Source organism: Helicoverpa zea, chromosome 12 (assembly GCF_022581195.2).
Source record: "Helicoverpa zea isolate HzStark_Cry1AcR chromosome 12, ilHelZeax1.1, whole genome shotgun sequence".
Classification (NCBI taxonomy): Eukaryota; Metazoa; Arthropoda; class Insecta; order Lepidoptera; family Noctuidae; genus Helicoverpa; species Helicoverpa zea.
In genome coordinates this window covers 8064716-8090728 of record NC_061463.1, presented here as the reverse complement: position 1 = coordinate 8090728, position 26013 = coordinate 8064716, and the positions used below count along the sequence as shown (strand labels likewise).

The 26013-nt window shown below is 36.1% G+C and overlaps 1 protein-coding gene across 2 annotated transcripts in view; it reads right to left on the bottom strand.

The window, feature by feature from the left end:
- The window catches only part of LOC124634930 (heparan sulfate 2-O-sulfotransferase pipe), an 83207-nt gene that overhangs the window by 24663 nt on the left and 32531 nt on the right, over positions 1 to 26013 (bottom strand). For both annotated transcript variants that reach the window (XM_047170622.1, XM_047170621.1), the window contains exon 3: positions 13795 to 13934. In XM_047170622.1, the coding sequence (XP_047026578.1) occupies positions 13795 to 13934 (140 nt within the window). The remainder of the gene's footprint in view (positions 1 to 13794; positions 13935 to 26013) is intronic.

Here is a 26013-nt window from a genome sequence, read left to right as displayed (position 1 = left end):
TACAGGTAATCTTACGCTGAGGTCAACTCCCTCTCTCTTTATTAACCATACCTATTTTAGTCATCAGTATTCAAGAAGCATCTACCGTTTGACCTCCGCAACCTCACTAGATATACTGCTCTCATAGGATTGACACGTGGGATGTTGATCTTCACGAGTCGGAAGAAAGGAACGGGAAGACGGCTCAACACGTCCTGCGAGGCACGAACCGAATGATATATTACTCGAGATAAAATCCCCACAAAAATGTTTGACAACTTAACTACCACAACACAGATTTTATCAGGGAAAATGATATTTAGTTGCTTGATAACATCTTGAACTTTCGCAACTTTACACTTGACAACCATCAATTGCGACTTAACAGGAATGCCATTATGCCTTGAACAAAGCTGCAAACGCACGGCAGAGATCACAAACGTTCCGGGAATCGTCGCCGGCGTCGACAACACGTGCTTATGCAAAGTGAAGCGCTTTACGATGAGATTTCATGGGACTGTTCCACGGTAATGACATTTAGAGGCGTGACCCGCGCCGGGATGTACCGTACAACTACAAATTCCAGGGAAGGTAAACTATAAGTTACCTAAGGTAAAGTAAAACAGCGCATGGGAACAACGATTGTATTAATTTATTGCTCAGTAAATCGCTCGTGTAACAGTTTCGTGCGCTAATTTTACAAACGTCTACTGAATCGTGAACACTTTATCGTCTCTTTGAATCGCCATCCAATCGCTTAGATCTCAGGAACGGGACTTAGTGCCTACAACTGAAATACACATATCTTGCTAATGCTGCGGGACAGTAATGTATTTGGATGTTTATTTATTACTCGGCCATGCTGAAATGGCTTGACTTTGATTTATGTAGGCACAGACTTCAGAAATTGTGGCCGGTTTACTTGAGGCAGGAGTGCAGTTCAACTGTCTAAGGAACCTTGTACGCCAAGAGTAAATGAATTATAGACGTCAAAGTTAAATGAATTACCTAACTTCAACTAAGATCTAAATGCAATGCTATTTTAGTATCCTGCTAGGTATAGTTTTTCTAAATTACGTTTTGATGATCACGGTGCAGTCCCACATAACAATATTTATAGCCTAATAAAGGTAATAAATTTAATCAAAACTCCAAAATTGCCAAAACAATCTTGGCTAGGGGAACGAAGATAGATTTATTTATAGGAAAATATGCTATTAGAATCTGCCGGCCAATCTCCCGATACAAAATTGCATAACAGTACAATTTATAGGCTATAACGCGAAAACAAAGGGAATTGGAAAAATGCCACAGTTACGCAAACTAAATTGTTTGTAATCCAAATAAATTAGTCAAGGAAAGTGGATTACGTAACTAGATCCATGCTGTTACGAGTCGAAAGTGGGCGAATTCGAACGCATCTATTAGGGTGTGACTGAATGAAGAACTATAAAGATATCCATGTTGTGTAGGTTTTGAAAGGCTCGTTGAAATCCTACGTAATGACAATGAAAACATTTTCTTCCTCATCTTTAAATCAAAAAGAACACTTTCATTTAAAATGCAATTAAGGGGTAACGTGCTTCATTTTCTTGAAGATTAATTTTCTCAACACGCTGCAGTGTATCTCTACATCTAACAAGCAGCTACTAAATCAAAAAGCTCATTCCACTCCATTCATATTCAGGAACGCATCCAAAGTGCAGAGCTAGTTTGTGTTACGTTAATGGCGTAATACACTGGGCGCTGTACACTGACCATGTACGGGTTGGCCTGAGGTCGGCCTGACACAATGGTACCGCGCCGGGACGATAAAGGAGTCACGACAAACCTTCCGGGACCCCGGGCGAGAGTTTAGAGGCGGCCTGCGTGTCAATGACCTTGCTCAAATGGTACTATTTACTATCTCCCTATAAGAAATGGTTGCTCGATTTATTGGCCTTTTCCGAAGACCTAACTACGCTAAGTGGTGGTTTCCTACCAAATATGGTAGCGGACTTTGAACTTACGACCTTACTGTTCTGTGGAAACAAAATTCATGCATTGAACATTAGGTACACCTATATTAAACATAATTAATTTAATGATATTCCTGAAACAAGTCTATGCATAAAGGATTTGATGGGTAAGACCCTATAGGCTGAATATGCAATATTGCCATTTGAAGGCACGGCAAGCTACGATCTAGACCTACGTCTATTGTAATGACAAACACTTCTGTTCACAGTTAATGGCTTATTGTTATGATAAAACTGACAAATTTCACAGTTATTACTACCGCAATATATTTCGTATTATGATGGTGAAAACATAATGCAAATCATTGGTGGACATTACAAACGACACCGCAAATTTACGACATAACATTCACAATAACCAGCGTTTTAATAAGCGTACCCATTGTGATCATGTGCCGCGGTGTATTGTGACAAAGGTCAATGAAAGTAGGCAAACCATACTCGCATGTAGCCATAGAAACTACAAAATATTCCCACTGTTTTAATAAATAAGCATTATTTCACACATATGGTAAATGTACGCATTGTTATAAGACTTTCGATATTTTTCTTGAATCGAATATAAAATGCAAATTGGATCGATGTCACTATGATTTGTGTATCGATTGTATCGTCCTCACGCAACTTTCTCCATCGATAAAGTCTGCGATTTAAATGCCTCATATGCCGTTTAATGCACGTAACGATCTGGTTTTGAATGTAACTTCATACGTGGGCCAAATTAGGAAGTGTCGTATCAAGTTGTCTAGATTCTTCTAAGTAGTGATACTGGTTGGAAAAAGCAGAATTTTCTCCTTGCAACGACCGTTAATGTTGCGTCAACTCTTCCTGCCTTTTTTATAGTCTTAGGTATACTAATGACCCCCGGGACTTCTTTGCAATACTGTTAACAAACTTCAACAGGTGAAACTTTTCCTTTTAAGTCCTCGGCTAAAAGGTTTTTGCGTGTTCTTTTCTCTTATCTTTTCCAATATTTATTTGAGCTTATCTAAATACGGAAGATAAAGCTAATAACTTTCATCGTTCATTTGAACATATTAAAGGCTGGTGTTTTTTCTTGATAAGAATCTGCAGCATCATATTGAATATGTATGCAGCCAATAAATGTGGGATGTACAGTTATCAACACGCGATTGTGAGTAAAAGGTTCAAAGGTTTTATTGCGAACATACATACACTACGATGAACATAACAACATTTAATAATAGTAAACCGAACAGCCCATTCTCTTAGAGAACAATACGAAAGTTTGATTCACCCACCTTCTCTAGATTACCGTTTCCCAGCGAATCGATAGCTCACAAATTAAATTATTACCCAATATGTAATCATGGAGTATCCATAGAGCCCAGTATGGTGTCCATAACATGCAATCTGACAAGAAAGCGCTTCGGTTCTAAGCTTTCTATGGAATTAACGCGATCGTCTTTTGTTTTGTTTCCGGAGGAGAACGCCTGCGCAATTACACTGGAGGCGCAAACATCATACCACGGCAGTTATTACACATCTGTACTAAGTAAAAGGCACGGTACTACATTTTTAACACCCAGGCGTTAAAAATGCCAAAATGTAGAATTGTGCCTTTACATCGTAACGATTCGTTTTAACGTAGGTACCTTTATAGAACAATCACGGAAATAAACTACGAATTGTAGTATATAATTAGTATTGTAGTTTATTGTAACAATCCCAAATGTGATTGTTAAAACGTTCAGTTTCATCGATATTTTAGATACAATTAATTGATTTGAAACCAAGCCTACATAAGCAATGCCGTCATCGAATCACATTTTCGACAATAGAACAACAACGCAATGCATGTATAGTATTGTCTGTTTCTTCATGTCCTATTTTCGCGGAAATCCCGTAACAAAAATCGATCATACAAATATTGTCGATATACAAGCTGAAAGCATTTTCTACTCTGTTTGACCTCAGAAATAAGTAGATGCAGCAAAAACTTCAACAAAAGACATTTTGATTTATGGCCGTCAGTTTAATAACGACGTAATAACCAATATGTCTAGTTACGCGGGACCGCTCCATTGTTACACTTTTTCATAACATACGGGGATCGCATCGTGTCAGATATAGCCATGTTTTTATGTATGCATAAAATGAAATTGTAGTTTTTATTCATATTTACTGTTAAACTTTATTCGACGTTCCGTTATAGGCTAGTATAAAGCCAGCAATTTACGTGACTGTGCATGAATTTTTTCGCGACATCCAGCTGAGAATTGATTGATACCCTAAGCTTCACGAAATTCAATATAGTTTAGCTATGTTGGTTTTTGCGAGGCTAAAAGTCGTGAATATTTAACTAGGACACTTTTTAAACTTTAATTCCTGCATAAAAACGGCTCAGCGTGCGACGGGCGCTGCCAATATCCGATCGTCGCGTCGTTTGTTTTTACCTGATTTTATATGCATCTATGTAAATAGCGAACTTTTAAAATGGTAAGCCAATCTGTTTATAAAACACGCAAAAATTCAGCTTCATGTGTTGTTACCATACCTATAGCATATTGAAAGTGCAAAACTTTTGTGTAATAAGTAGTTTTTCTGAAAAACTATCGTTCTGCTGAAAAGTACCTAATGCTATGTAATTCCAGTTATTAAAATGTATATTTACGTATGCAACTGTTACGGCGACGTCAAGGTGGAGTTAACTGAAAATGACAACAAAAACATTGACTATTACACAATTTACAAACAAAGCAACGTTTAATTATGTCCTCAATTCCGTATTATGCATAATTATCTTATTTCAATGTCAGTACAGCGTTTCCCTTTTTGCGCGGGACAAGCGTCATTCTATAATCCAAACGAGTCCTTTGTTTGTTATCCAATCTCGTCTATAATCTCCATATAACGTGTAACCGGGGTTTATAACACTAAAGCGAAGGAAAATTAAATTATTCTTAGCGTCTGCCTCCTTGAAACAACAATGGAGTTTGAAACAATGTGAACAAAGTCATTAAACTTGGAACTATTCAATAAATCTTGAATATTATCTGATAGTTGTTGAGATGAAGGTTTTACTATGTGTTTAGCTAAATACTTTGTTAATATCTCTTTTCTTATTGAGAAGTTAAGAAATAGTCCACTTGTGCGCTGTCACACGTAATCTATTACCTTACCTTATAATGTAAAACTGAAAGAATTTGTCATGTATTTTCTATTAAAACATCACGACTATATTTAAAAATGTAAGAAATATAAACTAAATAAGCCAGTATATACCTAGCTGACAATTGGTTCTAAAAAATCCGATAACTTGATGGAAAACTCAGTCAACCTTAAAACTTTTTTCCAAATGTATCTAAACACATCTTCACGTGCGATTGCAGCAACCATCTGCATCTTCTCAACGTTAATAAGACACGTACAGGGCTCGCCCTATTTATGCCACATTGTATTGCATGGGACTTAATAAATCGCTATGTAGACCACCATCAAATAACGGGATCCCGCGATGTTCACGCACGCGCGTTTCAACAAAATGTTCCCGCACTAAGTTCGCGGAATATGAGCACGCTACTTAGAGAACAAACTTTTAGTCGGCCGATAGTTTGTTTGGGCTAATGTAACTCAACATACTACTTGTTTAAGGCGACGAATTGGTCAACAATAATTCCATAACCGGCACGCGCATCTAAGGCGCCAAAAGGGGTCGGAGCGTCTGAGCGAGGATAACAATACGCGCGCTAGCTTATAATTAAAAGTCGTAAGCGACAAAATGGTTTTGTAATTTTATTATTTAGAAATGATAATTTGATAAAAATTCCTTCTACAATTTTAAAGAGTATGTATATACTCAACTACTAAAAAAGTTAAGAGGCTTAAATCGGTCCCGTTTGCCCATAATATGTGAATCTCTTTTTAAAAAGAGGTATGTTTGATATATTTTTCTCTGTTATAAAAGTTACCTAATCATGTTTCTACGTCTAACAAAATAAGGTTTATATCATGAACTTTCAGGTAACCAAGTTGTATTTTGATCCGTTTTGTATTTACTGAGAAAAATTGAGATCCTTGGCGCCAAAAATTCCAATTCGTCCTCTTAATGAGTATCCATGGAGTTTCTTGCCGGCTCTTCTCCATGAGACTAACTTTTTGGAACCGTGCATCTAGTGTGACGTTTCAAAAGAGCCTACAAAGGCCTATTTGAAATAAAAACATTTCACTTTGACTTTGGGTTCATAAATCAGCTTGAAGATGAATGGTAGGGCGCACATTACAAAGATCGGGTTTTTAGCCGGTATTACACCGACTGAAAACTTTAATAGGAATAAAGATTTTCTTCAAAAGAAAATGTTGCCAGCCATCGAGTTAAATGTCGGCCGACTGTTTCGTTTCCAGTGTGCGAGGCGGGCACTTTTAATTTTAATATGTAGGTACTATAGTGGGCATTAACACGGATTTCTTTACGAGTGGTCAGGTGTGAATACCGTCACGGGTTATGGCAGGTCATTGTAGACGTGTATAAAACAAAGACATTGTATTTTTACAATGCCCTTACACGTAACGAGGCCTAACCTATGCTAAACACAACTGTATCTACCCTGCGATTAAATTATTATTTGTCATGTGAAAACTTTTTACACAAAAATAAAACCTACTCCAATAATGTACTTATGTAAATAAAACCTCAAAGTCTGACAAATACTATGCTGAGTATTACCCAACCGTAATAGCGATAGTTGCACTCAAACATACATACATACATTATGTTAGTTCGTATACCTATTTTTATATATCCGTAATTAATGTTTTAAGGTCTTTTAGATAGGTACCTACTGCAAAAGTTTGTTTTACATCTAATGCAACAAAGTATCGTTGATACACTTGCTACTCTTCATAGCTTCACTTTTAATCTAGTTTTAATGACTGTTCCCCACAACCTAGTGATTCAGTCTCATTACAAATGCATGATATCATGTTTGCATCCTTTAATAGTCACGTAATAGTTAACTGGGTACACGGTCGGTTAGAGGCATTCATCATAGGGCGCTTGTTACAGAGCATTAAAAAGGAAATAATATAAACTATATCTACACATTTTTATATGGGTTTGTTTCCATAAAACGAGCGATTATTCTATCCCTACAATCATCTGATTTTAAAGAGAACAAAGAAAGATTGTTCCGCGCCGGTTCACAATAGAGAAATTGATAGGGAAAAAGCTGCAAAAGAGGGCTCTTGTTCTTGCTCTTTTGGTCTAAACGCACCCTTAGACATACACACAGAACTTCCTCACTACATTACCTAAAGTACACTAGTCTCTCCAACTTAAGTTATTTTTGTTATAATTTCTGGGCCAACGCATATACATACATACATACATACGATCTTTGTAAAAATTCTTCTTAAGTAATTACAAATTTGCATACATCTACATAAGATAAAGAGGACACGGTATACTTATCGAACGAAGTCTAAAGTTAATAAAGTATCAATTTCAAGAGAGCCTCTACCTACACCTGTCTGTCGCAGGCAAGTTAATCGCGAAACTGAATAAAGCTTATCGTAGTAATGTGAATAGACGCTATGTGATAAAAGGTTAACTTAATACCAGAGACCAAGTAATGAAGTTACTTTGTGATAATGTCCGTATAACATATTCATATATACATATAACTCATTTAGTTTATTTGCACTTGGTGATCTTGCTTATTCAATTTTACTATACCTTGTGATTTTTTTAATGTTTTTGTTTAAGCTAGAATGCCTAGTATAGATATTGTGTTGCAATAAAACTCTCAGTAGCGATGATTATCAATACAACTGCCATCAGATAGGATAGGACAGAACATCAATATAAACATGGAGCAACGTCAGATGTCTTCTACATCTTACCTACTATAATGGCGTCCACGGCCGATTTCGGCCACGGCGGCTGTTCTCACTTAAGGAGATCAGCCAACTGCGCAGGACATATTATAGTGCACGAGCATTTGCGCAGACACAGGTGCACTCCCTATTCCTTCACTCTCATAACCCGATGGGACGGCAATCCGACACGACCGGAAAGAGATCAGGCGCAGGACCGACATTTACGTGCTCTCCGATGCACGGGTGAATCAATCACCAACTTCCAGACTACGGGCTGCTTTGTGAAAGTTTAAGAAAACCCACAAAGCGATTTCGGCCCGACCCGGGAATCGAACCCGAGACTTCGAGCACAGCAGCCGCGCTTGCGACCACTAGACCAACGAGGCAGTCAGAGCCTACCTACTATCAGATTACCAGTGCGATATGTTTCATAACATTATTTGTCATAGAACTCCCGCACACTGCAAACTTTTAGTCAGCCCATATATTTTTTGAGCTCTATCTCTAGTTGGTATCTAACAGAAAGTTTAGTCTATAGAGTGGATAGGATACTCTGTTTCTTGTACTACAAATATCGACAGTTAAGTCATAGGAGAGGAGTGCCGATTGGGTAACCAACACAAAGTCCGTTCCATTTCCTTAATACCTTCAGTGAGTGGTAGCTCATCAAATATTCCAAAACCGCTCTAAGTCACATTAAAGCAACTAAGTACAACATAAACCACACAATCCAGTTTCCGTATTTGTTCAAAGGTTCATTCAAATTCACGAAACAGTACCTTTCACGGTTTGGTCAGCGTTGGCCAAGCAACCGCATTCATTATAGTAATGACCCGTGTTATACAACGGAATCATAGGGTAAAACAACCAAAAGCTACAATTTACACCGAGGTACAAATACGACTAGCCTCTGACCGCCAATCATCGAATAATTGCCGCGTATAAGCGATAAGTATGGTGCACAACATAATTTAATAACTATTACATTCACTAATGTTAGCTTTTAATTTGCTGTAATTATTTCGATAACTGTAACTGTATATTTATTGATAGGAAACACGTTTTTCTTATAGCTCGGTTTTGGCTGTTTTGGGCCATAAACAATCGATCTGCTTTTGGTTGCCATGTCTGACAAAAGTCATGATCTATTAGGGATATACATACGAACGGTTAATGCGAAAGAAACAGTAATAACGCTAACATTCTATCAAAATAAGCTTTCTTATGCAGGTATCGGGAAACTGTCTTACGCTATTTGACGTCATGTTAAGCACTGATATATTCCGGAATCGAACAGAAACTGGTTTCTAATACGCAGCCATTATGTCGGTATCTTGTACATAATTGAAGCATGTAACGTTACATAACTCTGACACACTCTTACTGTAAATAAAGAGCTTACGCTGCACTTGTTCGGTGTAATCTAATCGTTGCAATCGGGAACAGTCAATGAGGAAGTAGTGCGACGTTTGTACGTGCGGTGCGCAAACGCATGTCCATCCAACCACGCTGCGGTTGCGCGACCACGTGGGAACAACCACTAATGCCGCCCTCACCAGAATAAACAGTTAACACGTAAAAAGGAACGGTACCAATAATTAATGACCCAGTCTTAAACTCACGCACTTCGCCGAAAAGAGATGCAAATAAATGCAATTTACTTAATTGTGTAACTGATCGAATAAGTCATTGGCACGGAACGGGCTGTATGAAAATGGGCAGCGAATTACTTAAAAACCGCAACCACTCAGGGCTTGGTGAAAGAAAAATAGTAAAGTTAAGTCAGTGAACGGTATCGCTGTGGATCACGACTGTGGACACCATCAGTTTATGTTTTTTTTTTGGTCGAGTGAAAGTTGTGGCCGTTTCCCGCGTAAAGACTCCGCACCGCGTACACGCCATAGACAATAGCCCAACATTATGCATAATGAAATAACGTCACGCAATTTTTTCGAGGATGACATCAATTTTCAAATTCACCCTCATTTTCTTTGTTTGCTTTTCAATAGAGGTATTACATTGAGCACGCTAGCGTAGCGTAGGTATAGTATATTGGTATTCTAGTAGGTACGTTCAAATATCACGTAACACATAATTTTGTTTGAATCTAAAGAGAAACGTCTAGCAAGGCAAACAAAAAATTAAGTTCGTATTTGCCGTAAATAAAAGTTTTGCTACGAGACTTTTTTCGACGCTTCACTTTCGCAATTGAGTACACTTTTTTTTCATCATTTTTTTCATAAAACCGCACGAATCTGGTTTTTCAAGTATGTCGGATGAACTTAATTAAAACGTCAGGAATTTCGCTAATGAGTTCACAAAAAACTTTGGAATGCTCTAAATCAGTTTGATGTCATTATAAACAGTTGAGAAATATTTCATTTGTCACAAAGATACTTACCACGGAAGCTGAACAGTTAAATCTGAACGGGCACGTTCAACTTTACTGGCTGTGCGTATGCGCACTTGAGGTTAACAATAAAAAGCTGTCGAATAGATCTGGAACCTTTTATTTTTCACACTTATTTAATTTAGTTCTGAAGTTTAGGACAATATTAATACGAGATCTGGCAAAATTACATAATCAACAACAACTACTAGATCATCTGATTGTGTCACACACTCATACGTCTGTTGTTTATGTTAAATCTTAAACAAAAAATACTAGAAGTCAAAACACTAGCAAAAACGGCGATCAAAAACACTCCTCGGTTCAAGCATGATTAACTACAAACAACAGCAGCCCAGTGTGAGACCACCTCGTCGGCCGTCCAATCACGCACGGCCGGCATTTAATTAATATATCTTTATTATATCATAAGCCGTTGTGTCTCATTTCACGGGCTGTCAGTAACTCGCAGTAGATTCCCCAGTTACACTAACACGATGTATAAATTGAATTTCATGTACTTGTACCATTATCTCATACATCTCAAACTTGCTATGCGATTACGAAGCGGCGTTGAGATAAAATAATTTATAGTTTTGTAAAACTTTTTGCAATTATTAGAGTATGAACAATGGAACTATTTAGATTATTAACTGTGAGAATTGCAGAAATAGGAAGTGAATACTTATGACGAATCTTCAATGACGGAATCAGTCGTAACAAAGAGTGATTATGACTAAAATAATGATCAGACAAGACAGATTGTATAAACAAAAGTTAAGCGTTTAGTCCTTGTGTTTACACACACCTACTACTTCATAAATATTTTGAAGGCGAAAGTTGTTTACTCCAGTGACTAAGGAATTAGATTTCTATTTGTAAGTATTTGTAAGAACTAGCTTCTGCCAGCGGTTTCACCCGCATCCCGTGGAAACTTCTGCACGAACGGATAAAAAGTAGCCTATAGCCTTCCTCGATAAATGGGCTATCTAACACTGAAAGAATTTTTCAAATCGAACCAGTAGTTCCTGAGATTAGCGCGTTCAAACAAACAAACAAACTCTTCAGCTTTATAATATTAGTATAGATTATTTTACACAGGTACACAGCCGTGTAAATATTAATGTGTAAAATACAGATCAATATTGCGCTCGGTAATAAAGTTCCGATTTATCGATACAAGCTTGTTAAAACGCATATCGATTTCAAAAGGTCCTAATTAAACTGACCAACGAGATTCCGGTCCGGTCCTAACCTTTGAAAGGAGATTGCAAAAATTTGCATCGACTTGGTTCGACAACGATCAATGTGTTTCAACTACGGAGGAAGGAAAGATAGCGGAGATGCCATGAGGAAGGTAGCTTAGGCGCCTCCTTACAGGTCAAGCAACGAACTAACGAAACGTTCGGGTTCCTTGTCAAGTCAAAACGACAAAACCAATCTGTCCAAGATTGGTTGATTGATTGGTGATTTTATTTTGAAAATAATGGACGGGTTCAAGAACACCCGCATTTTGGCGCGCTACTTTCTTAGGAAATTTTGCGTTATGTCATATCCGCTAGTGATTTTGTTTTCCATGGTTTCAACTGACACGATGATCAATGAACATTGATCGTAAGTCTCAAACGCACCGCTACAAATTCTAAGCTCAATTAGCCTGTATCTAGACAGTATCTAGGTATGATTGAGTCATTTCCTAGTTCATATCGTCGATATGATCGTAATGATTGACTTGATAAATGGTCGTGTTGGTGCTAAGTGCTTACATAGTATAATGACCCGATCAAATAGTATATATCGTTGGACAAGTTATGCAAAAACCGATGACATTTTATTTACACAATTTTATGTGTATGAATAATATCTATTGGTCTATAAGTTTATATAATAAACTTTTTTCACATAATGTTATTTACCTACCTACATAGGTAAAGTACGCGACTTTTAACCACAGACTTTTCTTTAGTCAATACGCTATAATTTCAAATTCGTTTTAGTATTTAATTACAACGTCTATATTTAACATTGATAAAAATAACTTTCCAAAGTTAATTATAGACGATTATATTTATTCGTGTATAAGCATAGACATAATATTAGTAAACAGGACTGCGCATATAAACCCAAAAAACGAGCCGAGTGAAACAGTTAGTACGGAGGCTGTCTGTCCCTTTCTAATAGGGTGACTATGAGATTAAGCTATGTGAGACAAATCCGAATTTGCTAAGATTATTAAACACAGATTAGTATTGAAGTTTTAACTTACGCAGTTTGTGACCTTAAGATACTAATAAAGGCTTTTAATAATTAGCGGAAATTAGCAGTATAAAAGCAGGAAGATTCGAAGTGAAGACTGTTTTTTTTGTATTTCTACTTCATATATAGACTGCTGAGCCATTTATGTCGCCTTTCTTCATTTTTTGGGAAGCTATAACAATAGTACAACAGTTTTAAAATCCATCACCCATATTTTGACTCGTTACAAGAATTCATGGACACCCTAGTTGTTTGGTTTACGAAAATGTTATTATTAGCTAACCTGTGGAACGATATATTGCAACCACCATAGGATTCACTTTTGCAAGTAGAAACGCAACACTTTTTCACCATTTTAATAGTTTAAATTGACTTAATACAAAAAAATATAAACAAAATTTTAAATGCTGATTACGCGCCAAGAATGTTCAGGGTTACCGCTAGAAAATAAAAAAAAGCAAAATAAAAATTTATGTTGTTTATGTTTTAATAATAAATACGAATAAATTAATGCGATTGTTATTAATTTGTTGACTTACAATTGTTAAAATAAGATAAAAATATAAGTGATTCAATTGTTTTTGGGAAGACAAAACTTTTGATCACAACATTTTTTTATGCTGGCAAGGTGTTAGAAAGAGACAAACAGCCTCCGTTCGAACTATCCCTCTCGGCTCGGATTTGCCTCTGTGTATTATACAACCAATTTAGTACCTTATTGCGTTAGAATAGAGTTCATTTTTGTAAATATATATTTTGAGCGTGCGCAATCTTGTTTAGTAATATTATATCTATGTGTATAAGTATTATGTACTTACATAAATTCTGTTTACTCTTTGTCTTTGGTTTAAGTAATTTTCTCTTTAAAAAGCGTGGGAAAGTTTTATTTTTAACTTAACTTTGATTAGCGGTACGAATAACTTGATGAAACAACTTAATTCATTATGATTTTCTATTATAATACGTTATATCCATAACTAAAAGAAAAGTATTTTTAGTATTGAATAAATAATTATTTATCCGATAACTAGACATGTTAAGATGACTATCAATATAAATAAATACATCAAACTCAACATATTTACTTCGACAGAATCTTTTAAACATACCCATGACTATATAAGGTGGTCGACTACGGACCTCAACAATTTCGAGATGACGCCAAGATTCACACATCCCTTTGCAAAGAATACTATGCTATAATACTATTTAGCTTGAAGCCGGACGAACAGAAAGAATTACTTTAGTACCCAACCCTGTATGTACACTTTACTAACGGGCTACTGAACTAAGTAACACTATGTAGGTACTCACTGTCAGTAAGATGGTTGAAAGCTGTGACGTCATCGTTGAGCCTGCCCTCCATCCGGCGCAGCTTGGTGCTCAGGTCTCGAGTGTGGAGGAACAGGAACAACGTGCATGATACTGCTATTAGAGCCACCAGCTCACTCGTCCTGTTAACAACATTGTATCATTAGCAAATATGCAAAATAATCACTGTTAATTGCCCACGATTTACCACTGACCTGATTTTAATAAAATTTGGTACAGAGATAGAGTTGACCTTGAGAAAGAACATAAGATAGTTTTTATCCCGGACTTTTGAAGAATTCTCTTGGAAACGCGATATAACCGAACTCTACGCGGGCGAAGCCGCGGGCGGAAGCTAGTGGGATAATAAAGCCTCTAGCTAGTCTAGTTAGTTGTCGGAGCGACTAAAAAGTTTGGTTTGTTTTGCGATTGGATTGGGCGAACTATCGGACAAAAGTTAAGTCTGTGCCGGGCCTCTAAAACAAAATTTTCACGTAAGTGTTTAAATCCGAATACGGAAATACTTAGCTAAATATAATTAAGTAGAAATTTACAATCAATCCTTTTACGAGGGTCACAATCAAATGAAAGACACTTTAGTACTTTGATAGAACCGTGAAATCAATTCCAGGATTTATAGGCTATAAAGTCACAGGCGGCACTGACATTGTATCCTTTAATAATTTATTACTTAACATTGTTATAAAGTTTTCATAGATTACCGAGAATCTGCGGTAGGTAAAACTTTGAAATTCAAAACTGGCCAAGTGCGAATTAAACTCGCGTAGGAACTTAGGAAGTGTTATGTACCATTAACTATAAAATGAGCACGTTTCGTTGCATGGCGGCCACCGAAAGTATGGATTATGTTGGTTCTAGTTTTCAGATTTTTTTTAACGGGGGCAACAATAGTATATCATCTGTGAAAATTTCAACTGTTTGTTCATGAGATACAGCCTGATGTTAGAAATACGGATATCGTCGGGACGTGGTCCCGTTTTGCCTATTTGGTACAAAACCCTAAAAAAACTAATTTCAATTTAACACGAACAACAAGTTTACCGTAAAGATAGTGTATTTGAAGTCTATTTTCCATTCTCTTCAAGACAATCTTCCGTTATTCGACAATTGAAGGAAACGAGCGTGTCAATTAGATATAAGTATGTACACTTTATACAAGACTATTTCATTTACATATCCAAAAGAAATGCAGCGAATGTTATCATATAACTTGGCATATGCTAAACACAGACACACTAGTGACAATATAGTTTATTATTTATTAAAATTATATACGAAATAATTATGATAAATAATCCTAACTGAAACACCAATTGCACTATCTAGACACACGGCAGTGTGTCCGCCAAGTTCGAGTAAAAAAAGCGACACACCGGCCGTGGGTTATATTACACGAACCATTTCGGGCCCAATTCGACCCCCCTATAACTCAAAATCTATTTTATTTACGCATATCAAATTAGTCTAATCTAGTATCTGTTGAGACCCCTTCACTTATCTAAAATACAAAATTTCATTAATATACCTATTGTAGGTCTTGAGATATTGACGTCAGAAAATCGCTATTTTTACTATACTATACACTCACTGACTGACTGACTGACTCACTCATCAAAAACCTAGACCACTTCCAATGGTCGTATTGACTTGAAATTTGGCATGGAGGTAGGTCTTTATGTCAAGGTAAAGGGAAAAATCTGAAAATGGCCAAGTGTGAATCAGTTTCAAAATAATGAAGGTGTACATTTATACCCGGTGTAAAATACTCCCAAGGAACTAAAACGAACTAAATTTATCTATATTTATATAATATATCTTCGAATGGTCGTCATCATCAGCCTATCGCAGTCCACTGCTGGACATAGGCCTCTCCAAGTGCACGCCACTGAGATCGATTTTCAGCTTCTCGCATCAAGCTCCTGCCAGCCGTCTTGCGCAAGTCATCACTCCACCGTGCCTGAGGACGTCCTACACTACGTTTGCCGAGGCGTGGTCTCCACTCTAGAACTCGTTTACCCCAACGGTTATCGGTTCTTCGGCTAATATGGCCAGCCCACTGCCACTTCAGCTTGCTGATTCGGTGGGCTATGTCGATGACCTTGGTTGGACCTTTGTAACGAATTTCAGGTCGTACCGATCTGAAATTCGTTACAAAGGTTTGTATTTAGTCAAAGTAAAGTAAAAATCTGAAAACGGCCAAGTGTGAATCACTTTCGAAAATAACGAATGTGTAACTTTGATCCACGAACATAATATATGATAACATGGTCATGTCAGTCAGTTGGTAAATCTAGTCCATTTAGTTAATCTAGTTCATTTCTTTGTAAGAAACATAGTGCATATTAAAAAATCTGAAAAATAGTATAAATGAGACATTTCTTTAACTAACTTCATCATAAGAAAAAAATAAAATTAACAACCTTACAAAAATAAATGAAATCCCACCCAAAACAAAAATGTGAAAGACTGCCAAGTTCGATAATATGGGAATGCTTCGCCTATAAAAGAAGTGAGATCTGAATAAGTACCAAGTTCCATACACATACCTCAGTTAAAAATGGTTACTTTTTAATGATGTTACTTGGCAAGTTTTAATAGAAAATTAAATACTTGATTCATTGCGTTTAGTAGGGTTATAACAAGGTGTGTGAAAACTTGCCAAGTAACATCATTAAAAAGTAACTATTTTTAACTGAGGTATGTGTATGGAACTTGGTACTTATTCAGATCTCACTTCTTTTATAGGCGAAGCATTCCCATATTATCGAACTTGGCAGTCTTTCACATTTTTGTTTTGGGTGGGTAATTGAAAATACCGACTGCAAGATATTCCGCTCCAAGAAAGGCCCGACACTAGGATAAATCGATTTCACAACTCGGCTAATCGATACATACCATCGGCCACTCGTTTGTCAATATCGGCATCGGTTCATTAGTATAAAGTCAAAATCCAATTTACTTTAATTTCAAAATATCGGTTAAGAGGTCCCATAAACTCAAGAACGGTAATTCATGACATTGTGTAAAGTTTTCATTGCACTTTCTCGTCAGTAACTTGGTCAATTACGGTAGTGTACGACATTAAGTTTGAAGTAGCAGTTGTTCGGCATAATGCACTCTTAACTCCTCTGATAGTCATGGAAGCATGGAGTTTTATTGCCTTATCCGGAAACTTTCCAATTGTTTAGCAACGTTACGGCATTTTTGGGAAAGATACATGGACTTAAGAGAAAGGTTCTACATGTTATAAGCGCATACCCGAAGTTAAAACAAGCTTATTTGGATATCTTAACAATAAACTAAAGCGTAACAGAATGTAAGATATGCATAGATCAATATCAGTAAGTATTCGTTTATTTCGTAAAACACATTTAACTAAAACGTTTAACTGACTGTTGCCCGATAAAAAATCAAGGCATTCTATTCTATTTGAATTTTAAAACAATAGAATCGTTAATTTTTTATGAACTATCATTTTATTCTTATAGTTCGGCCGTTCAGAGAATGCGTTCCTGACACCTGTCAGTTAGTTATTTGACCAAGTTATTTGACACTCAGTTTGGACCAAAATTATAACATTCATTGATTATTGATATAATAATGTTGTTTTAAATTTATTTCATCAATTGTTAAAACGGTAAACAATCAGCAAAAAATTTTTATCGTAACTGCAACGCCATTACAAAGTTACGTCGTCAGTTCAATCGCGATGTGTCAGGAACGCATTCTCTGAACGGCCGAACTATAATTCAAAATAGCCCGATTACAAACAAGGCTGACTCTGTGATAATTGAACAAAGAAAAACAATTGAAAAATGACAGCTTTCTTATACATATTTATAGATAGGCTTAACATAACGATTGTTACCTAGGAAGTGAGTGCAGAATCCGTTTAGCAGCCTACAAATTACTGATCACATAAAACCCATCACTTAAGTACTAAGCAAACCTCTTTAGAGATGACTAATGGGATTACATCACAAAGTACTTTTCTCTATTCCACTTTGCACTCACTAGTGTTAATTCCCTTTCCCTTATAGAATGGAAGGCGTGTACCATCAAAAGACACAAGTAGAAGCTTAACCACAATAGGTGTCCTTTCACTAGTCGGTAGTTTCTCTCGAGAAATTAAAAATAAATGTGTGTTCTTGTAATGTAGGCAAACAAAGAGACGACGGAAGCGCATGATTGTTATGTTAATTGAATGGTTACATGTGCAAATTGGAGGTAGCTATTTGTTCATATGGTTTTGGATTTCTTTATCTCTCAAAAGAATAGGTGCTGTCATTAGATGTGTAAGTTTTAATTTCATAAAAATAGGTTCAAAGTTCGATTTATTTTTATTTTTAAAAGGCGAATTTTTTCGTATGCATTGGACAATTAAAAATCTCATATTCCACTTGGGAATTCCCACCAGAACAAAACGTAATTTATCATTACTTTCTTTATTAGAAAGTTTGCACAAAAATGCAATCTTTATTTTGTCAAAATTCGAATGAGTATTTCTTTTCAGGTATGCATAATTCAGTGGAATTACCACAACTAGGCCACTCTCACTTTTTACAGACACCTAGATTTACAGGTTCATTATTCGAAACTGAACAAAGCTCACCGAAGCAGAGACAATACCTACCTACTTTTGTTTCATGAAATAGTTGCCATTTTCCAAATGTATTTTTTTAAACTTCGAACGAAGCATAGACTACGTATACAGGACTATTTTGTATGTAAAATCACTTTAAAATCTCGCATGTATTTTCAGCCCCTGCTTGACAAATAGCAATAAAACCGTGATGTCCGAGCGATGACCAGGCCATATTTTTTGCCCTGTCATACCTGACAGCAAGTCATGCGTGCTCGGTATCCTGCAGACCCGTCACCGTACACTATTAATAGATGAGGACAAGAATTGCCGCCATACTTGTGTAGTTTGTACCATGAAGATCTCGTACAAAAAGTTTTATAGGTAGCACTGAATCAAGATGTATCGAATCGTAACACATTTACTCTTTTTTTTAATACGAGTGTTCTATTATTGTAATAAGTGATGCTTATACATCCATTGCATTATGGTTCTTACAAGAATAAAATTAGAATTAAAATAGGATTCAATGACCAGGGATTTTTTTAATAATTACGATTTAAATTGATACTGGGCAATTAAATACATACATATATTCACCTTCACTGGAATATTTCGATACATCAAAGTATTAGTTTACTAGCTGTTGCCCGCGACTTCGTCTGCGTGGGCAATATAGAATTTCCAATTTTCCAATTTCGTTCATTTAATCGATCATTGCTCATCCCCCGTAGGTGATAGCGTGATAATATATAGCCTATGTGTTGAACCGGCCCCCAGGTAATAGTCATGCAAAATTTGATTTAAATCCATGCAGTACTTTTTGAGTTTATCCGGGACAAACATACAGACAAACAGACATACAGACAAAAATTCTAAAAACTACATATTTGGGTTCAGAATCGATTATGGATCACCCCCCAAGTATTCTTTTAAAAAAATATTCAATGTACAGTTTTGACTTTCCTATCATTTTATTATATGTATTGATACGTAAAACTAGAAATGTCTGTAGTTTCTCTGACCCAGGATCCAATATCCAAAACTCTGTGATTATTTACTAATACTACTACATTATCGACTTTTGATGGTAGCTTCGGTGACTAAAACACCACATTATTTTGGCCACATCCAGTGTCCAATTTCTCTGCATTAGAAATTTAGTTTTATGATAATATAATTTCTTATTGTAGATACTAGTTACTTATGATATGTAGATCTTGTAATTCATGTATTTTTTCTGATGATAGGGTTGAACTTTTGCATGAACGTATATCTAACCCACTATTTTAGTCCAACTCTATGTACATTCTTATGTTCATAAATCGTTATATTATCTTTCTTTCCTTTCCGTTAACGACTTGTTCAATAGCTCATGACTCATGACTTATGATTGCATTTTAAATGTCACTGCAAATAGAACTTCATTCATATACATGATGCCCTCTCTAAATGTTTACTGTATTCATATAAAAGTAGGCGATAAAAACTAGTCTGATCCTCATTACAGAACATTATACTGCAATCAACAAAGGAATTCAAAAAATGCTTAGATAATGTAACCACAGGATGCGAAACGTGAGCTCTTGGATTTTAATTATGAACTTCCGTAAAGACTATCTGTGTTTATGTAAATTCAGTGTGACTCAGGATGGGGTTTTAAGATAAATTCAGTTAGTAGGTACATCGTGGGTTTTGTAATCACTCAATGGAAAACAAAAATGTCATCATGAAATAGTAAACGTAGCTAGATCATACAAGCTCTTTAAAGTTACCTTAAACTTCAGCCAATGATATACCATCATGATCTTTGAATTCATTATTTTTTTCAAAAAAACCTTTATGTTAATGTTGTTTAATATAGTAAGTACCTATCTACATAACTCTAAATTTTAATTAAGTAATTTCAGAAATAGTTATAACAGTACTTTAGTCAGAGCCCTGTAGTTAATATTGAAGTTACAGCTAGCTATAAATTTACCGAAGCCTTTCCTACTTCATGTTCTAATTTAATTAATTACGAGTACAAAGCTAATGGCTTCTTCTAATTTATGGGAATGTTACAACTAAATGTTGGCAGAAATAACTGTTTAGGAGCAAGTTATTTACCGATATACAAATAAGAATTTCGTATATCCATGCGAAGTTTCATGATTGCATGAATGTTAAATAGCATCATGCTGACTCACTGCAAACATGTAAGCAGGCAGATATATATGTGTCTGTGGCAAGCTTACGGTTTACTAATTTTCATGTTTCATGGTCACAGTTGGTGTAAGATGAGTTGCAATGTCAATAAATTAATATTCCCTAAAAAATTAATCCAGTCTAAACACCAAGCCTGGTAAGGAAACCAAGACAATCGAGAGGATTCGCAATAGAGATAGGTCTCACTCGGTCCATCTTTTCCTAGCAGTGTAAAAATAAATATAAATAAGATCATAGAAATATATGTAACAGTTTTTGTAGGATGTAAACGTGTATCACCAGTTAGATCATATTCATACCATCACATGATGCTATAACAAAACCTGTACACTTTACACAAAACAAGAAAAGTAAAAACAAAAACCAGCTAACATTCTCAAACAAGTCCCATTGAACTTTAAACTCTACTTTCACCGCAGAATAAAAATCATTAAAGGACATCATTCCACAGATATAAAACGTTTACTGGTCGGACCACGAGACCACTGGAGAACAAAATGACTAACAGAGGTGCCAAAACAGAAACTCTCCTAAGAAAAAGAAAATAGCGCGCCAAAATGCAGGTGTATGGGGGACGAGGAACGTTACTGTTTTCGCCCTTATACGCCTTCCATGGACCCGTATTTTTTGTAATACCAAAAATCGTTGACAGACGATCCAATGAACCCAAATGCCCCATTAGTTCACTTGTAATTGAACGTTTTGGTCAAACCCCCCGTTCGAATTTGACCTAGAAGAAGGCGCTAGCCCTAATTGTACTATGGCATCTCCGTTCATCTTTCTTTACTCCGCGGACAGCGGCTAATAAAATAGAAAGTGGTCGTCACTCGCTTGTAGGGTGAACGTGATATAAGGTACAAATAGCCACATACGGCAATGCTTGGAACTGAAAAACTATTGTATTATGATTTTATTGTGTATCGTATCTACGTGTACTGATTTACAAAGGCTTTCAAACTAGGCCATAGAATAGGGATCATAACTATCGTCAGTAGGTATCGCGTCCTGATTCCGAATGAAATTTGAAAATTATTTAGTAACTATTCCGGGAATCCGTGTTATACGACTAATAAAATCCTTCCTAGTAAAATACCGATACCTAAAGTACCTATATATACGTATGTAAGTTGTTCTAAAAATAATTTTTCATAGCATAAAATATAATACTACCATCCATTAGAGCTTCCTGCGCATAGCATGTGTAAACACAAGATGTGATCGCGTGTGCACAAAACAACGCGACGCGTGCGCGAGCGCAGGACATGAGACAAATGCTGCTGCCGCCACATAAAAGTGTCACGCGAATGTATTAAAAAGGAAAATCTCCCATCTAAAAAACAGAGTTTTATAGCCCATAAATTCTGCAACAAAGTGTATCTCACTTAACGTTGACGTTTTTAATTGATCAATAAAACTAAATAGTGCTGTTACACTGTTTATTAATGGACGATAATGAGAGTGACAGTTGTTCAATAAAGTTGCCAATAGACTAAAATTATTTGATAGCTGTGTCTTGTAGGTAACCTATAAATTAGTCTTGTTATCTCCTATAAAAAGTTGTTCATAGATCGAAAGCTTGTGAAAGGTCTCTTGCCTAAGGCTGTACTCCAGACTGAGATTTCTTTGTATTAGTTATCTGCAATTTTGAAATCAAAGTGGACCGTTTCTGAGAACGCCGGGAATTAATAAAGACAAATAAAAGGAAACTTTCGCGCCAATATCACGAACAGATTACTTTTAACCATCGTAATTGTTCACTGAACACGGCGTTAATATCGTTATCTAAAAACTGTATCACATAGAAAAGAAAGTAATAAGACCTGCCACGCATTTTATCCGTAACATTAACCACTGACACGGTTAAAAGGTATTTGGAACTAAGCTACCAACACAAAAGCGTTAACAATTTTAATTATCTTCGTAAAATTGTATTTTGCGTTCATCTCGGCATGAAATTCACACTTGACTTGGCACAAATCCGGTCACACGGCCAACTAAATAAATGTATAAAAGCCGATAAACCTACAAACATTAACACTACGCTTTATTTCTTTCCTGACTTACTTTTACATATTGTCTTTTGTTTCTTTTGCACATTTATAAAGAGATAATAAGTATCTTCAGAAACTATGCCACAGTCTAAGAACATTTATTGGAAATATCAGTGGGTTAAAGATGCAAGTGTAGGTACCAATTTTCACCTTTCGCTGAAGCTGCATATTGCTATCAGAAAGATGAGCAAATGATATGCTCTCTTTAAACCGCATGCCAGTAGCTGGGCTAGAAATAGGTTGTGGTCAGTTTGTAATGTCAATGCCTATTTTCAATGGCGATGGCCCATCTAAAGGAAGTCTGACATAGAAGTAAAGTATAACTTAGTCTGAAATAGTATAATTTTACTGTTTTATTTATTTCAATAAAATACAGGTGACAACTAGATATTCCTGGAAACTGATATGTCACGATCAAGTATCTTGTTATATTTCTTTCGGTACTATTTAGCATCAACAAAGGAATAAGGAAAGTAATGGAGATATCGTGTACCCATGCAAATGACACCCTGCCTACAAGATTGTTTAGAAACAGATTTTGAAGTCCGCATTATGTCATAGTTTATAGAAATTACCTTAAAGTAGTCCTACAAGGTGTGGTTGAAAATTAATATTGCATAATAACTAACCAAACGGTAAAACAATAATCAGACACTTAAATGCATATGGTTAGCCTTCCTCTACACATAAATTTTTACGTTATTACGACAGTCATATTTCCATATAAACCAGTACATAACAAGTCACCCATTCGTACAAACCACTACAAGTTACCGCATTCTACTACTGAACAAATCAACAAACAATAGTCAAAGAAACCGCCTTAGGCTTACTCACCTACTTCCAACAGAAACAGTGCCATTTCCCTCACGCATCAATATCATTAAACGCAGTGATCTAAATCCGACCTCCGTACAAATGCAATGAATGCTTCATTAATTACCTTAACTAAAACGTACTTGTTATATTAACCTACTAGCCGTTTTCCCGCGGTTTCACCCGCGTCCCGATGTAACTACTGCCCGTACCGGGATAAAATATAGCCTATGTTACTCGTGGATAATGTAGCTTCCGAATGGTGAAAGAATTTTAAAAAACTGTCCAGTAGTTTTTGAGGCTATTCATTACAACCAAACAAACAAACAACCAAACAAAATTTTTTCCTCTTTATAATATTTGTATAGATAAATAACTTTCACAGGCGACGCAAGCGCAGCGCATCGATCTCGCCGCGTCTATCAAGCCGCGAAACACTAATCATACATATCTAAATCATATCTATATATGTTTAACCATCGATCTAATTTATTACTTGCGTCACATTTATTATTGAACGCGTCCCATCTTCATGTATTACTTAATTTTATTGGATAACTGGTTATTTTTTGAATAATTGGAAAGTATCATGCAAGATAGCAATAAATCATTGGTTTATGCAATATTGTGGTTAAATTATTTCCACGCGTATTTGAGGCGATTGGAAAAACATTACTTAAGAGCAAAGTTTCTTTAACGTAAAATACTGAAAGATATGAAAATAGTTAACAGAACAGTGATTTTTATTTTAGTACAATTCATTAACTATTAAGAAGACTGAACACTCGACTATACTACCCAATAAAAAAACTTGGAAAAAGGAACGTATTATGCAAATTTAATGATACGGCATTTGAAGAGGAAAAAAAACAAACTCCTTAACCCTGCCTTGATTGACTAAAACAGTGAGCTAAAGAAAAAGTTGGAGCGCAACCAATCAATCAGTATTGACTTTAAATGGAGCTCGCGCAGTAAAAAACGAACATCGTCCTGAGCTTTCTTCAGTAAATAAATCTTAATTAAATCAGAAAAATAAAGCAAAAAATCACCATTAACGGGTCTGACCAGCAATAGTTATCACCGTCAATACCTTAGATAACCTATCGTTAATTACGCTTTAAATCTCAGTTTTGCAATTGAAGCAGAAATGCGAACGAATATCAATAATCATTAAGAGAATTATTTGCTGTGAACGTTAAGTACCTCTGCTAGTCCTGATTTACGAGCACATTGATCTCAAGTTACTAAAAGTCTTTAACTTTTCCCCGCTAACTCAGTTTACTGTATACAGTTCAAAGTATAAATATAATGTTTAAGAGGACGAATTGGAATTTTTGGCGCCAAGGATGTCAATTTTTCTCAGTAAATACAAAACGGATCAAAATACAACTTGGTTACCTGAAAGTTCATGATATAAGCCTTATTTTGTTAGTTGTAGAAACATGATTAGGTAACTTTTATAACAGAGAAAAATATATCAAACATACCTCTTTTTAAAAAGAGATTCACATATTATGGGCAAACGGGACCGATTTAAGCCTCTTAACTTTTTTAGTAGTTGAGTATATACATACTCTTTAAAATGGTAGTAGGAATTTTTATTAAATTATCATTTCTAAATATTAAAATTACAAAACCATTTTGTCGCTTACGACTTTTAGTTATAAGCTAGCGCGCGTATTGTTATCCTCGCCCCGCTCAGACGCTCCGACCCCTTTTGGCGCCTTAGATGCGCGTGCCGGTTATGGAATTATTGTTGACCACTTCCTCGCCTTAAAGAAATCTGGCCCACGATACAGCCTCTTTCCCCACATTTCCGTGTAATGCTGTTATTTTTTGTCGGCATTGATGACATTTTTTCTCCGTCACTTGTAACTTTGTAAGCCGGAATCTTGTTATTTTTTCATCGCAGCACGCAATGACTTGCCATCATTACACCGATCGGCTTTATGTCAAAAATTTCGCTCCGTTTTTTGTAGGACAGGTGATCATGCTGTAACGACATTATATTATTGAAGGACGCATTGTACTTAATTTTTTACTAGAAGCTCAAGGAAAATGCAATTTCTGTTTTCCTTAAGCGATTTGTTGTTCCCTGGACGTTAAAGCATTGTTCAGATACAGCAGGTGTTTTTCTTATCAAGCACTAATGTGTTACTGTTTAATATTAAAGTGAAACAATTTAGCACCCATCTGAAGAGATTAGGGCGCATAAAGTAGGCGTGGATGTAGAAAGCTCTGATAAATGCGTGGCAGGCTTAAACTAAGTCTGGCTGGAGGCGCGATTGGAAAGCTGGGTGCAGCCGGTGCACTAACGGGTTGCAGCAGCTTTCCATGGCGAGATGCGCTTTCTGATATCAAATACCATTATACTAGTAAATGTTCTGCATTGTCACTACTAAGAGGTATTGATGAGTTGCCGCGGATGGCTCGTGTAGCCATTATAACTTGCACGTTTGTGAAACAATTAGCACGCAACGAGTTACACAATCTGACCGCTGGTCAATGTTTATGCTTGGGACTATAGTAATAAAATCATGTCAT